Source organism: Falco punctatus, assembly GCF_963210335.1.
Source record: "Falco punctatus genome assembly, chromosome: 11".
Taxonomy (NCBI): domain Eukaryota; kingdom Metazoa; phylum Chordata; class Aves; order Falconiformes; family Falconidae; genus Falco; species Falco punctatus.
Window position 1 is genome coordinate 13,713,801 of NC_137591.1, and position 16,411 is coordinate 13,730,211.

At 37.1% G+C, this 16,411-nt stretch overlaps 1 protein-coding gene across 1 annotated transcript in view; it reads right to left on the bottom strand.

Moving 5' to 3' along the window:
- Positions 1-16,411, bottom strand: part of PIGK (phosphatidylinositol glycan anchor biosynthesis class K) — a 68,380-nt gene that overhangs the window by 46,578 nt on the left and 5,391 nt on the right. The window contains exons 4-9 of the mRNA XM_080406932.1: positions 14,740-14,875; positions 13,366-13,477; positions 12,910-13,006; positions 12,453-12,570; positions 11,567-11,677; positions 6,636-6,808 (exon numbers count right to left, since the gene is read on the bottom strand). Coding sequence (XP_080263058.1) covers positions 6,636-6,808; positions 11,567-11,677; positions 12,453-12,570; positions 12,910-13,006; positions 13,366-13,477; positions 14,740-14,875 — 747 coding nt within the window. The remainder of the gene's footprint in view (positions 1-6,635; positions 6,809-11,566; positions 11,678-12,452; positions 12,571-12,909; positions 13,007-13,365; positions 13,478-14,739; positions 14,876-16,411) is intronic.

Sequence of the window (16,411 nt, forward strand, 5' to 3'; positions counted from 1 at the left end):
TCTTCTTAATCACACAGAAAGTGTATCCTAACATCAACAGCAGTTCCAGTAGTTCTCTACAGGAAGTAAATAATAGCATGATAATTTCAATACAATTCTATTACTAAGTGCTGAAAACATACTAAAATTACATTAAAATATTTCCTGGTCAGACTTATGACAAATACTACAGCTGTTTGCATGGTCTTCTTGAGCAGTAACATACAGTACACAACTACAGAAGTACCTCTAAGAACAGACATTAACTTGTATTTAGTACCTGGACAGCAAAGCAAGATCAAGCCAGGACCTCCATATAAAGAGCACTAGAAAGACTAACGAGCACTTCAGAAGCCTAGAATTACAGAGCAGCCCATTCAACTGCAAAAATAGCATGTAAAGATCACACAAGGGAAAAGAGGTGAAGAAGAAACAAGGCAAAATGAGAGTGCTACATAGGAAAGGTATAAAAAGTAGTGGATAAAGGAAAATGAGATAAAAAACCTAGATTGATCATCCTATGATTTCTTGAAATTCTCAGCTATCTAGATGACATTAAAATCTACAAGATTTACTTAAGACCTCGTTCTAAATCTGCCATGCAACAATTTTAGACTTTACCTGTCCATTACCTACCACTATGAAGTGCACAAGTCAATTGGCATATGCAAGTCATTTACGAAGAACATGTGGCTTTTGGACTTGATTCAAAGCTGAAGTTGATAAAAATACCGCCACTGACTTGCATGTGCTTCACAACGCCTCTACAGACCAAGGGATTTCTTCTGGTATCAATGCCTATTAAAATTATACATAGGAATAACTATACACAGATTCAGCAAAGTACTGTTCTACTGAAAACAATGTGAAATAATAGAAGCACAACATGGTACTAATAGTTGAAGGTTTCTCATAGAACTAGTAGAAGAAATGCATCCTGCATTTCACACAAAACTTCACTACAAGTGGAGGAAGAAGGGGGAAAAAATAAACAGCCAAGACCAAAGAAAACCTGACACAAGAGCCACAGTTTTGCAACAAAACGCATTGGGGTTTTGTTTTTTCAGTTTGGTGGGTTGTTGTTTGTTTTATTTTGGGGGTAGTGTTTTTTGGGGTTGGTGGGATTTTTTGAGGTTTTTTTTTCCCCAAAAAAAAAATCAAAATCTGGCAAAAAGCATGGTCAAAAAAAAACCTTTCCAGTAAACAAACAATATCTTGTTCAAAGCTGGTTTTTAAAATATCTTGTTAAACAGGGACTAGGATTACTAACCGTAACACTTCAGTGTATTTAAAGGCTTCCCAACACAATTTGTACCTGCAGTTTCTTTTGATGCTGTCAATCATCCTTGTCTATTTTATACTGGTATTATGTTAGTGAACTTGTACTCCCCTATATATTTTTTTCCCTACTATAGCCTTCATTTTAATTTTACTTGCATTGCTTTGAAAAGTTCTACACTAACAGGTATTACAGCATATGTATATATTGATCTAGCTTTAGGCAAGCAAAGAAAAGCCAAATATATTTACAAAACACTTGAAGAAATATAGCAGTAATATTTAACAGCAAGTATTAGTTCACCCATCTTTTTTAATTTCTTGTAGACTATTAAAATACACTCAAAAAATCCAATCCACGTTTAGAAATTCATTGTTTTAAGACAAAATGTAAGACAAAAAAAAAAAAAAAAAAGAGGAAAACACACTATATGTGTACCATTACTATGTTTACTAAAGGAAAATAACAAATGAATGATGAAATCCATCTGAAGATGTTTCTGGAAAAACAATGCTACCTGGAATTAATGGCTTCATAATCCCACTGATAATTCAATGCAGATTAGTAGAGGCCTGCTAATTTGTAAGTACTTTTTCTATTTCTACACGTTACATCTCCACAAGGATGCTGTCAAGTGGGGAAAAAATAAAAATCTCACATTATCCCCTCAAATTTATACCAAACAAGAAAAGTTGAACTTCTCCTTTCCGTCCCCATCCGAAGCAAGTTCAAACCGGTCACGGGCGGGGAGCCCCAGGACCCCCCACGGCCAAGGCCCCCTCCGCACTCCCCCCCGACAGCCCCGAGCCGGCGGCGGCGCTCGCCCGTGACGATGCTGCCACCTGCCGGCGGCGGCCGGGAAGCGCCGCGGGGCAGCGCCGCGGGGCAGCGCCGCAGCCTCCCCCCCCGGCGCCCGCCCGGCCCCGCGGCGCCGCACCGGCAGCCGAAGCCGCTTTCCGCAAGGCAGCGCAGGTGCTGCCACCAGAACCCAGCAACCGTCATCTGTCACAGTCTGCGCATGAAGAATAGGTGGAAAATACAAAGCGTGTGTGTGTGTGAAGCCAATGTGAATTTACCGCTGACGTAACAGCAAACAGGGATGCAAACGACAACTGGGAATTTCTTGGAGAACAAGAGCTTTCAGAAGTGGCCCTAAAAATTATTTATAAAACTTACAACAATTGCAAAGCTAGAGGCATTTGGTCAAGAAATGAACGGTGGTCTTGCAACAAACCCAGCCTTTTTATTTTAAGAAAAGCCCACTGTGCTGAACAGCATCTACTAGCCAAAATGTTACCTATTGATTCACAAAATTGATCCCCATGGATTCAGGAACACACAACAGCAGCTTTACTTATTAAGTACATCAAACTGAAAATAACTGGTGGAAAAGAAGAAAGGACAGGAAAGAGATGGAAAAGAGACACTAACACAGAAAGATTGAGAGAATATTAGCTATTAACATAATGAATCAATTACAATTACACTGTTGCACAAGCATCCTTCCTAACAAAGTGGCCAAATTATTTATTTTTAGGAAAACAGTCACTGCCAGTAGTACTACAATTCTTAACAGAAGTACGAAATATGAAGCCCAACTCTCAAAAGCAATGAAACTAGGATGGTTTTATATGACATTGTCTTTAATTCACTTCTTACTACCCTCAAGAGAAATATTCATCTCCATTTTTACCAACCCTTTCTGCTGACACACATCTTTTTCTCATGAAAGGAGCTGAAAAGGAGAGAGTGTTCCAACTGGCTGTAGAGTTAGAATCCAACTTTAAGAGACACACTCCTCATTTATTAGATGTGCAAGGCTCCTTCTCCAAAGATGCAGGATTTCTTCTACTCCTGAATCTGTACTTTTTGCTGTTGCACTGGGATTTAGACAAAATATAATCAGGTGATGCCCCAGAACCCCTAGACTGTCAGATTTTCTGCTAAAATTGGCAGCTACAAAGCCAGTCACAGCTGCAGTAGCTTCAGAATGAGCCCTCTGAAGTGAATATAGCTTAGATTGAAACTGCTATGAAGACAGGAAACAGCAGAGGATTCTTTTTATTTTTTAAGCCTTTTACTCACAATTATTCACCTACCACTATGTGGATAGAAAGAAAACCTCTTCTTTTGGTTAATTAGTAGTTGTTGTTTGCAGGAGTCTCAGCCCAAGCCAAAGGTAACTTCAAAGGCCTCACTCATCAAGCATGGCTTGTGCTCAACGTGAAACTGCCAGTTCTGATCTGGTGGCACAGCTACAGCTCATGCTGAGCTTAGGAGTGGATCCATATTATAAAGTAATTGCTAAGCAATTGTGTAACAAAAGAACAAACTTCTATTGAAAAGATTTGGCAAAGTCACAGCAGTGGGTTAGATGAAAACTTTAACAGTCTGCCAGCAGCAGTACTATCCCAATACATGTTCAGATCCCAACATTTGTTCACATCTCATATGATAGCATCTTCTTTACCCATTATCTGTGTATTTGGTGGCTTATTGCCTCGTTAATTTGTTTTTTAATGCCCTGATCTGCACATATGACACCTGTAACTTTAAAACAAACAAATCAGATCTAATGTGGGCTACTTAAGACTGCATCGCAAGAGTTGAGGTCTGTATTTCATTTTCTGGTTATGCTCCGTAACATGATTCTGAAGCATTCTACTGCCACCAGTATGTAAAAGGGGGGAAAAAAAGGGATCAAGTCAACACTGAAGGAAGAATAAAACAAACAAAAAATTATTGATAAAGGAATGAAGCCAAGAGACCATATCAAATATTAAACCAATAAAACCTCTGTGTATTAGCTTTTAGGAAAAGAAAGTAACTGGAAGATAATACAGAAAAAAAGGAAAAGACTTAAGATTCTGCACAGATTTTGTCAGAATAAAAAAAGATATCCACACTCAGTGACCAATATCATACATCAAAATTTGTATCAGTGGTATATACTTGTGATCTATCAGATACTTCCTGGTAAACACTTCTTGCGAGCCCTTAGGAGGCACAAGTACAATTCTACATGAGTTTTTTCCTCTTCACAAAGGCTTTTAAAACAGTATTAGGCATGAACAAAAATAGAAATTATTAAAAATCCTGACAAATTAGTCACAAATAAGCAGCTTGGTTTAGATCTCTCCCAATGATGCCAAAAAAACAAACCAGGCTGTGCTAGCCCATCTTCCCTAGCAGTTTTACATGGAGTGCAATCTGGGGTGTCAACGGCCGTCACGCTGCCAAAAGGCACAGAATGGTTTAACTGAGCAGGTTAACAATACGCACTTACATGCTTTCATTCAAGGGTCATTCTTACATTAATATGGAACAATTTGGGTAGTATCTATTCAAAAACCACATAATTTTTGAAGTGTTCTGACTTCTTAACACCTCAGAATAAGACGTGTGTAACATTTATAATATTCTTTAAATAAAATCAAACTAACGAGTTCTTGCAGAGCAGACCCTCCAAAACTGCATTTTTAAAAATCATTAACATTTTTAATTAATAAATTCACTTCAAGCTATAATACTTAAATTTGTTGTAGCGAAACAGATCTGTCATAGCAAGAGGTACTGACTTCAGAATTCTGTTTAAGGAATTTATTAAGCACTCCACATCACTATCTATACAGCTATGCTACAATTTTCCAGCACTCTTACAAAGTCCATACTTCTTCTCTGTTAAGAACACATTCTCTATAAACTCTTCCAAAGTGCTAACAAAGAACTGAGAAATGAAGTACTTTGTTGGAAAATTGTATCTGAATATAGTGCAACGAGTAACTTACTCTTTTTACACAAGACCATTTGAAAATGATCACACATGTTTACAGACACGAGGCAGTGCTCCATAAGCTGCTGCTGTGTCCTTCTGTTCCTAGGCATACACATTCTCAAACTCTCTCAAGCTAAAGAAGAATTGGATTTAGCTATCAAACCAGCATGTTCCCATCCCTTCCAATTTCACAGACTTAACGGGAATTGCCGTTATAATGCAATACAGCTTTCATTAAATATCAGAACATTTCACCAGGATAATACTCCTCTCTGTGCACGCATGCCCATTTCTCAACACTGCTTCCATGTGTCAAATTCAGTAGGGTGTCAGATATCTAAAAAACCTTCATATATCGGATTGACACCAAAGTAACTCAAAAATAAAAGCTAAAAGTCCCAACCGGTCATTTCCTGTTTCAGAACAGTGAAGTCATCCAAAGTCTAGTTCTCCTTTTTACCATCCACAAATTAAATCCCACATAGGTCAGTTTTCATCATAGTTTTTGACTGGTAAAACATCTGTTATTTGCCAAAGGCTTTTTTTATTCTTCAGAGAAAAAACACATTTAGTGTCACTAAATACTGTTCTAAACTAAGGATTCACAAAATTAGCTTAAGCTATATATGGTTAGTACTAACGTGCATGATGCAGATAAAAATACAGTATGAAAATAAAATATATGAAATACACTAAACCACGTAGGATAATTATGAGAACCAGAGTTACTGTTATCTTTAAAATTAATAAAACTGCTATCCACCAACTTGTTCTTTGGTTTTAGCAACAGGAAACAAGGTAGACAATAATTTAAATAAATGTACGGATTGAAAAATATTTCATCCCTGGTATAGCAGACTATTTCAATCTTCCATCCCCCCGCCAGAGGACAGTATCACGAAACATAAAAGATGCAACAGAAATGGAAGTACAATGACAAATAAATTCTACAGAACAAGCACATCTTCCTTTACATGTTCCCAATAGGTGGCAACAGAATACCAAAAATATAAAGAAGTTTGTAATTCTTTCTTCAACCACAAAGTAATGGAAACTGTTACAACTTCTATTGATGAACCTGCACCAGCAATTTTATTCAAATGAATCGCTGCATCTCAGCAACAGAAATTCTCAGGACAGTTAAATGTCAAAAGCCAGAGAATTCCCAGAACAGAAACAAAGCATTTATTAAAAGGCTAGTTGTTATGAAACAACTACCTGATGGCTTATACTCTGAGCTTATCCGAGGGAGTAAACTATTACAAGCAGGAATTTACAGTAACAAAATGCTTCTGCACATTAAAGAAGAAATGTTAAGTAAGAAAGTAAATTTTAGACTAATTTTTTTGTTGTTGTTGACATCCACACCTTGGTCTTTAGCATTTGTTTACAAGCCTGAATAAAGGGGTAAGCATATTTAAACAAAGTTTTCAGCTGACAAACCCCAACTTTAAACACAGTAGCAGGTCCCTGCTAACTAACTCCCTGATTCTCTGTAAAAAATTACAGGAAATCAGATTTCTTCTTTCCTTGACAGTTACGGACTATTTTGTTTCTGTAGCACAGAGCTATACAAATAAAGTCTAAATAATGACTACTTACTTGCTTTCAAAACCAGCTAAGTCACGGTCCAAAGAAATTGTCTCTGTCGTAATTTCCACCTTCCTCACACTGCCAAAGAAGTCTGTTATCAGAACATTTTGAGGGTCTCGCTGAAACAGATCAGTTCGGTGCCCAGGCGTGGAAACGCACAAACTTTTTGGACAGACCTGAAACTAGAAACCAAGATGGATAATCATATCCTGTCCCACATCCATCAACAGTCTCTACATACACCTTCCAGAATGAAATCACTATAAAAATAAATACCACACAGAACTTGCATTAAATTCAGTACAAGCTCCACAGCTGAAACAAATGATTGAACAAAACATCAAAAGGCATAAACATCTTAATTATGCTTTTCAGAAAACCTTTATTTCACAATTATGCCATTTGAGTTCAGAAATGCTTCTGTGAAAACCAACCATCAGCTACATCTGATTAAATGCACAAACGTATTTCTGAATATAGATGCAGCAATGCTGCTATAACCTTCCAAAAAGCAGAAGAGGGTATAAATTCTTTGTATTTACCAAAGGGAGGCATTAAAGATTAAACAAGCCTTGATAAACAGGTAATATTAAAGGCTTCACAAGAAAGCAAGAATTAACATTTTGATCAAAAAGAAAAACATCATAGCCTTATTTCTACTTTATAGCCTGCAAATCAATGCAGAATTAGGATCTTCAAATATCAAAGGTGTTTTATGTACATTAAGTTCACAGAGACATCCTGTAAAACCTAAAAATTAGCTATATACTGTATTATTTAATTTACCCATGTATTTTGTGTACATATCAGATCCCCTATGTCCAGCATACACTGCAATGCCTGCAACAATACTAACAGTTTTCAACCGACTCAATTCTGTATAAAGGTACATTTGCAGAAAATAAGACAATGTAACAGTGACAGATTCGTTGTAGCATTTAAAGTATCTGACAAGACAGCATGCCTATTAAATAACAATATTGTCCTGTAACCAGCAGATACTCAAGGCAAAACCAACACATTTTGGACACAATGCTATTTTGCACAAGTCCTACCACACTTGCCACAGAAGTCTCTAATTAACTTCCCATCTGAAGAGATTCCTTATTTCAAGGGATCTCATAAGACACAATGTAATATAATAAATAATAATTGGTCTGTATTTTTATTAATAATGCTACATAGCTTAAAGTGCCACGAAATGCAGCCCAAGGCCTCATCCTCTCTAGCCTCCTTGATGAGCCTGAAAAGTGAGTTCATGTCTTGATCATTAGAAGGCACTTCAGAACCCAACACTCAACCTTACCAAACACAGCAGCTAGGCACACAACCCTGCAACATAGTGCAGCTAGCTCTACAGTGCTCGGGACAGTTCTGTAAGCAAATGTTGCTATTCATTCAACTGTCTCACAGGCAGCCACAGACCACTTCATAACGGCGTAGGTTACGCGAGTCCGGGTATATTGCAGCAACATAGAACATTTAACAGAACAGATTAATACCTAAGACTACGAAGGAAGCTCTCCACATGGGTGCTCATCTTCCTTAATCTTAAATTGTCCAAGTGATTTTCACAAGCAGATCCATCAGTCACTGGATCTAGAGCTCATATACCTAATCACATCATGGGTCAGCTCTTAGAAGGCTGCATTCTTAGGACCTGTGGTTTGGTCCTAACTAGCTCCAAGCAGATGCAACCTCAATTATCCCAGATTATGACTAACAAAATCTGCAAGTTTCAGTCCACGCTTCCAAGCAGAAATTCTGTGCTCTGTCTTGACATGAAATGCATGGGTTGTGTGGCTCCTTCTCTTAGGACAACAAAACCCTACATTCAAAAAGTTTCCCTGGCTTTTCTTCTTAGAGGACAGACTCTATCTCCCCATTCCTCCCTTCTGCTCCATTACATATTCCCTTTCATGTTTGTCTTTTTTGTCTAAGCATATAGCATTAAGCTGCTGGTTCAGCTCACTTTCACCTTTACCTTAACTGAAGCACACAAGCACACAGAACCACGGAGCTCTTTTTAATGATTCCCAACTTCCTTGTTGGCAAGAGTATCACACAGCTGCTAAAGAAACGATAGGGGCATAACAAATCTTTCTGTTAACCTCCCTGTGAAGTGAAAACGAATTAGACTCATCAGCATCATGCTTCCCATACAAAGCCACTTGTCAGTGCTTAAGTTTCAGTTTCACCAAAATGCAATCAATTTTCTTCAACTCTACTCCAACTAAGGGCACAAACATAAAAACTAACTCTCTGAAGTAAGCTATAATAGCTAAGTATTTATTTTAATCCTGCTACTTGGTACATAAACCTATGCTGCAGTTATACAGTTAAGTCTCTTCCAAGCTTCCAGGAGAGCACGAATGTCCCAAAACAACTGCATCAGCACTAGAAGTGGGAAATTGATACTGCACCCAGTTATTTCTAACCTGTCCCACAACAATTTACTACCATAAGATGTCACCATGAATCTCGGACAGAAGTGCGCAATGGCACTTAGAAGACCTCAGTATTAAAAATCTACCTATCCAGTACCAGTGTAAGAAAGGAAGGACTACAAAGCAATAACACCACAGCACACTAACACCAACACCTGAGGTCTTTCGGCAAAAAAAGGCAAATGCTGGCTAAATGAAACACATTTGTTCATGTGCTGATTTTTCAAAATTTGTTTACAATAATACACTATTTAAATAAAGGTAAACAGTTCCCCAAAATGGGAACTTTTTTATTTTCAACTTTTGTAATAACATTTTTAGCTATTTTATGACAAATGATATCTCATTTAGAAATCTATTTGAATCTTATTTAAAAAGTTCAAATTCAATTCAACGTTTCAATTTAGTCTTTACTTTTTTGGAATTGTGATCAGACTGGAAGTCAGACATTTGCACAGCTTTATGCTATCCCTTAGCAACACAGATGGAGCACTTGGGGAGTAGGTGGAGTGGATTATGAAAAAAAGATGTCTCATTCTTTGCAGGAATGCAATATCCAAATCTTAGGTGCATGTGAAAAGAAGCTGTTTTAAGAGCGATTGGAGAAAAGTACAGAGGTGATGGGATAGAAGCAGTGTAACAAATACAGAGTACTTCCAAAAGAGCAGACATCTGACGCATCAGAAGATAAATTAAAAAAGAAACCCAAAGATTACCTAATAATTTTAAAGCTAGTTAGTGAGCCACTTAATATGTTATCTTGAGTTTGGAAAGCATTCATTTTACAAATATTGGACTTGGACAAGCAGTAGGTCTTTGTTCTTAAACCAGCACAAAACAGTGCCTTTCCAGTGCCAAAGTATCCCCTGTAACTGTTGGCAAATAAATGGGCTTATAACCTTACCATGGACTAACCATACATCATCTTGGAACTCTTAGATGAAGCCCTGAAAAGCACCAACTCAAGATCAAGTGGTCACATTTGCTGAAGTATGTGCATATTATGAGTCAGTACGTGATCATCACAAATCATGATATATTTGAGTCCATTCCCTTCCCAGAGCAACAATGAGCAGATGGATCCACAACAAAATGACTTATATGATGTAAGGAATTTACCAGTATGAGAACTTCCCACGGATCCTCCTGAGTATTTGGCACATAAGCAAAAAAAAAACAAAAAAAAAAAACGCAAAGTAGTGTTTAGATACCTTCTCCAAAGAGCTCAAAAGGTAAAGCACCTAGCCAGCTAACAAGTTTTCTACACTTTCCACAACAATTGGATTAGGATCTAGCTGGCTAGACCAGTTATACCACTTCCCAGATGGTGTCTTATACAGTAGAAACTACTGTTTATTTTTTATTACTTCTTTTTAAACATGTATTCATTTTCTGATGTACAGAATAGAGCTCTTTAGTGCTGTTTTAAAGTTATCTGTATCCCATGATCAGAAGGTATTAAAGGACAGAATTTCATTCTCATGGTAGCAGAAGAATCTTGAATCTTAGTCACTGAATCAATTCTGTATCAACATAAAATCTGTCAAGTGTGGGCTGTTAAGAGGGAATGCTACAACACATCTAGCAGCCAGGCTAACACCATCCTCTGTAGACAGAGGGTGGCATAAAACTTTTGAGCAGCTGCTCCTTTTACAGAAATGAATCAGACAATGTGTTTTGTAAGTGGTGGCTCTTAGACCACTGACACAGCATGTCAGGATTTACAGCTACAAGGCACCAAAGCATAATGTATTACTACAATGAAACTAGTACTGGGACAGGTATAAAGGGTTAATAGAGTAAATAAAATATGGATATTTTTAATGTCATGTCACCAGTGTATACATCTAACAGTTACAGAGGCATTTTCATAAATTTTGTCATAGGTTATACGGTTGGTTTGTGGGGTTTTTTCTCCTGTCTCATACCTGAAAGCTACAATTAATATTTACCTAAGATATAATTAACACCAAACACTGATGGATTCGGACATATCTTGCTCTGCAATCTATGCAGATATACAGAGAAATTACTCTCTGCAGGCATTTGCGAGTGCATGGCTAGAATTTTAACTGTTTAATCACCTTTGCAACACAGTATCAATAGCTGCCTTTCCATATCTGCAAAGCGGCTGTTATCCATGAAGCTGATTTTAGAAACTTCCTATAATTTTTCACATACAAATATTTCATTCTATTGAAATGCAACGTTCAATGAATACTTTATCCATTTTTCAATGAATTAAAAAAAAATCTGGCTAATTTTGATTAATTTTTTCTGTAGCCAGCAAACCACTTTCATACTGAGGACAATCCTTGAAGCGTTACACTATGACAAATTTAATAATGGCAAAAAGACCCTTCCCCCCAAAGCTGCTTCCAAAAGAAACCGCAGGAGAACAAAAAGCATTTGGAGAACCCTACAGACAAAATAAATTAGTTTTCAAACTGTTAAGTCATTAGCATATTCATGAATGCTGAGTATTCTACTTACTAGGTCATTCATATTTGTCTGACTGGCTGGATGAATTTCTTCCAAGAACTCTAGCACATAGAATGTGTATCTGTCCATAAGATGAACTCCAATCCCAAGATCAGGTTGATGCTTAAAAACAACACACAGCAGTTATTGGGCATTTGCAGGACAGAACTCAGTATTTAGGAAAGGGAATAGAATGTTACAAAACTTAAGCATAATGGGGTTTTGTTCTTAGGCAAACTATGCAAAGAAAATAACCAGCCATGAAGAAACATACTGTTGACAAGCTGAATAATTCAGTATCTTCATTTTTCTAGACTATATCCTGGTAATTATGTTTGCCAGAAGGAACTCCTCCTTCTTACCACTCCAGTACAGATTTGTGGGCTGCCCTGGGCTTTTTAGGGCTTGAAAAACAGGGCTGGGAGAGACAGCTTATCTTACAGCACTACACAGGTTCAAGTAATCCTGACCTGCTGGTTTTGATCTGGCTAGGATCTCTCTCCTATCACTCCTTCTGTAATTCAGCTGGGATATAATTACAGCAGGTAAAAGCTAGTGGGTATTTTTTTTTTGGTGTATCAAGTGTAAGAAGTCCTAGATTCAGTATTCACCACACATATCTCTAAGCAGTCTTCCCATAAAATTTCTTCCTACCCTAAGCAATGTATATTTTGGCCAGCAAGCACAGAAATCCATCATTAGCCTAGTTCTTTGGGACAGCGCGCAAAAACAAGCCGGAAAAGTACACTTACAGGTTTTGTCAAAACCATACTTTGTATCTAAATACCTTACACATTCAGCAATCAGAAGGGAAATTTTTAGCTAAAAGTCAATAGAACCTGTGCTTTTAACTCTGGCATTCTGAAAACTGTCTTCAGGATCACAGAAATCTACTTACCGATAAAGAATCCTCTCCTACTTGGCTGCTAGCCAAGGCCATTATATTAGGTGAATAAAATCGTTCATACATGGATGCTCCTTGACAAGTATCAATAATAAACAACAATTCATTGTACCTGAAAGAAATAAAACAGCCTACTTAACCATCTCTCTTTAACCAACATATACATACATGTTTTTTTAGTTACCAGGACAGCTGCTAGGAACCTAAGGAACAGAAGAGTTCACCCTGATTGATTGTAAGATGCAAGTTTAGTCAAAGCAATATATTTGAGCAGCTGTAACTGCAGGAAGCTGAAAAAAACTAAACCTCTTACTTCTGAATGCAAACTTGTACACAATTTTATGGACAACAGACAGTATCACTGCTGAAGGTAAGCAAGACCTACCAGTAAGGCCTCAGGTACGCTTCAGAAATACAGCATTTAATCTCAAAATAATGCTTTTTTTCTTACCTTCTTTTCTGCCACATTTGTTCAAAGGCATCAGCAAGTTCTACATTTGTTATTTCTTCAGAATCTTGAAATTTTAGGAAACCATTTCCACCATGGCCTGACAGAAAAATCACAAGTTAGGCAAGCATGTAGATTAAAGAAAGATATTTAGCCCAGTTGACCATTTTGCTAAAAAACTGCAAACACAATTCTCTTTCTCCAAACAGACTCCAGCAAAACAAAATATTAGTACAGTAAGAACAGTACATGTACATAATTTAAAACAGAAACTATACTTGCTAAGTACTGCCTTACAGGTTTTTTCTTAATTAGTATGACAAGCTGAAAAAAAAAAAAAATAATTCCTTTTGTTGATCTTTTTGTTTGTTTGGACTCCTGATGGGATCATGCTTTCAAACAGGCCCACCCCACTGAAATGCAAACATCAGTAAATTGTACACAGAAACCTGTAATTACCCGTCATATATATCAGAATATTGCTTCTGTCATCAGAAAGAAGACGTTTAGATCGCGGTGTGCTTGGTGGGATTCTTCCTGTTAATACACGCAAGAAATTTTCAACAGTAACCTACGAACAGAAACATAAAGTAGTTTTCTAAAGAGAAAAACAGTGATTAACAACTACAGTCTGGGTTACATACATTAAATAATGGAACACTAAAATACGTGGTGTATCTAACCAGATGTAATATTACAAGGTATAAACTGCACAAACGGACATTTTCTGCTTAAGGTTTTAGTGCAGGTTCACGATCACATGGTACCTTTTACTTTATTCCATTAACATCACCCTGTTGCTTTATTAAAGCCAGTAAGTCTACTACCGTTACAATTTCTAAACACATTGTCATTGATCTGAAAACCTGTCAGTGTATAGCTTTATTCTGACAAAGCTGCTCACGTACTCACAAAATGCTCCAACATTAGTGTGTGTTACCATGGAAAAATAAAAGTTTAAATTTCCTTTGCAACTCAGGAAAGGAAAGACAAGATCAATTTTGGTTACGTAAGTCTGAGTAATCAGGTAAGACCCATCTGGATGGTAACTGTAAAACATCCTCTGAAACACCATTTCCTCTTCATGCACATGTACACAGCTCAAACATTAACAACAAATCCATACTCAGGAAAAAACGTGATAAAAGGAATGTTCCTCTATTTCAGTGTTGTATCTTCACTTCTTTATGCAAAGATTCAGAGAAATAAAACATCTTCCATATACTTAAATATGCTCCTATAAACTTTTATTAATGATTATATAGCACCATTAAAACACGCAATTGATGCCCAATTTAAGATCAACGGTAAAGACCCTGTCTTTTTGAAGGAATACTACACAAAAATGAAAAGGTGATACAGATTTCTATATAGTAATTTCAGTAATGATTAGGTTATGGCTTTTGTTTTGTTTTGATAAAAGCATACGTTTAAGGTTAGAAATTTAAGTAGGTCTTCCTAATAAACATTTCACTTAAATGCCAAACTTTTCACAATGGTGTTAAATGTTTGGAAGATGAGACACTGAACAGCCATGTCCAAAGAAGAGAAAGTTCAGTAATATGTGTGTATCCCTAAGACATACAAGGAGTTCCATATATTCTTTTAACCGTGGAAATGCCATTATATAAAATAGCCAACACACAACATATTTTTGTTACAGTAAACTTCAAATACAAAACCAAGTATCAAGGGAGAGAAAGGGTGTATGTTTTAAACCTATCAGTTGATAACAAAAGCCCAGCCCAAAACCGCAACTTCACAGATGTTGCATAGATCTTTAAATGAACACTAAAAACAAAGACACGGTAATTTCATTAAAGTGCCAGTCACCTCGTAGCTTCTGTAATCCACTTCCACATCATCTCCATAGACATTCAGCTCCATGTTCTTATGACTAAACACAGTAGCTGGTTTGGGATTTCTGGGATTACATGCCATATCATCTGCCAGCATCAGGACAATGTGACTATGAAAAGTAAGACAAAAACATTTCAGCCATTCTACTTTCACATAACAGTCAAACGGAATCCCAAACAACACATCCCACAACTACAACAATAGCTTCTAACATTAAGAAAATTCCTGGAAGTGTAAGTGAAACTTTGCTTGGTTATACCCTATTTCCTTATGTACATCCTCACTATTACAAAGATACCACACACAGAAATGCAGCTAGCTGTTATTTATCTACAGGATTAAGTGAGGCCAAAGATGAGCATGAAAGTAGTTGACTTAAGCATACAGGCTTGCCTGGACATAGGCTGGCAGACCTCTTCATAAAACACCTGGAGATTTTTATGGGGCACTAAATCATTTCATGCAGCTCCACAGAAGAAATTCCAGCCTGTTTGCACGTTGTCAGACAGATAAATTAAAAACATTATGACAATTTTTAATTAAACTTGAGGAGCTCCTGAACATTTTTTAAACCATTACACATCTGATACACTACTGTATGAATACATGTCAATGGAGTTTTCATGAAGAACACAAGTGAGTTGACACCAGACATTGTCTTTTTCATAGTACCAAGCAAAAAAAAAAAAAACCCACAACACCCAGCATTTCATAGTACCAAGAAAAAAATGCTAGCACATTATAAAGCTGTTCCAACTTGCATGCAGCCAAAGATCTGTATTTCACCTGCCACGGTCAGGTTTGGGTCAAAATATAGAATAACAAGTAGTCACTAGAGACTGTAAGCACTAGGAAGAATGTGCCAGAGATGTCTGGAACAAAGTGAAGTTAGTTCTTTCCTTGGATAACCCTGTCTTAGACACAGTTTCTCCTGGACTGTGATCTTTGTGTTCTTCCAAACAATGCTACAAAAGGAAAGCTCCATATCCTGTAAAGAATGCTGCTAACTCAGAGTCCCAGGCACACAGTTATAAATTAAACTGTGTACTGCTATTTAAAAAGGTATTTAAAAACACGTGGAAATGGCGCTTAGGCATAGGCAGACTTGGCAGTGTGAGGTCAATGGTTGGACTCTACCTTAAAGGTCCTTTCCAACCTAAATGATTCTGTTCATTTTTAAGATATGATTTTGGGGTTGGTTTGGTGGATTTTTTTTTTAAAGTCATCAATATTTTGAATGAAGTTTTACAGCAAAGAAAGAAAAACAGGTAGAGGAGGAAGTTTGTATAAGGGAGAAACACTCAAATCCAAGAAAAATTGCTGCAAACAGGAAAAAATACGTGCTCTCTCTAGGTCTTCAACAACTTACTCCTTACCTCAGCCTAAAACATTGCTGGCTTTTTGAGATTCATTTCCAAACTCTTGGGTATGGATAAGAAATGAATTAGGCTACTGAACAACAGAAATCTCCAGCCATGCTGCAGTTTTTGCAGTATTTCTAAAAGTGTCACCTATTTTGACCTTAATAGTGATGACGGATGGATGCAGAGAAGATATAAGTTCTCAGGTAAGGGCAGAACTAGTGAAAGAATTTCTAAGGTAGTGCCTAGGGCGCCTATGCTTCAAAGGCCATACAGGAGACAAG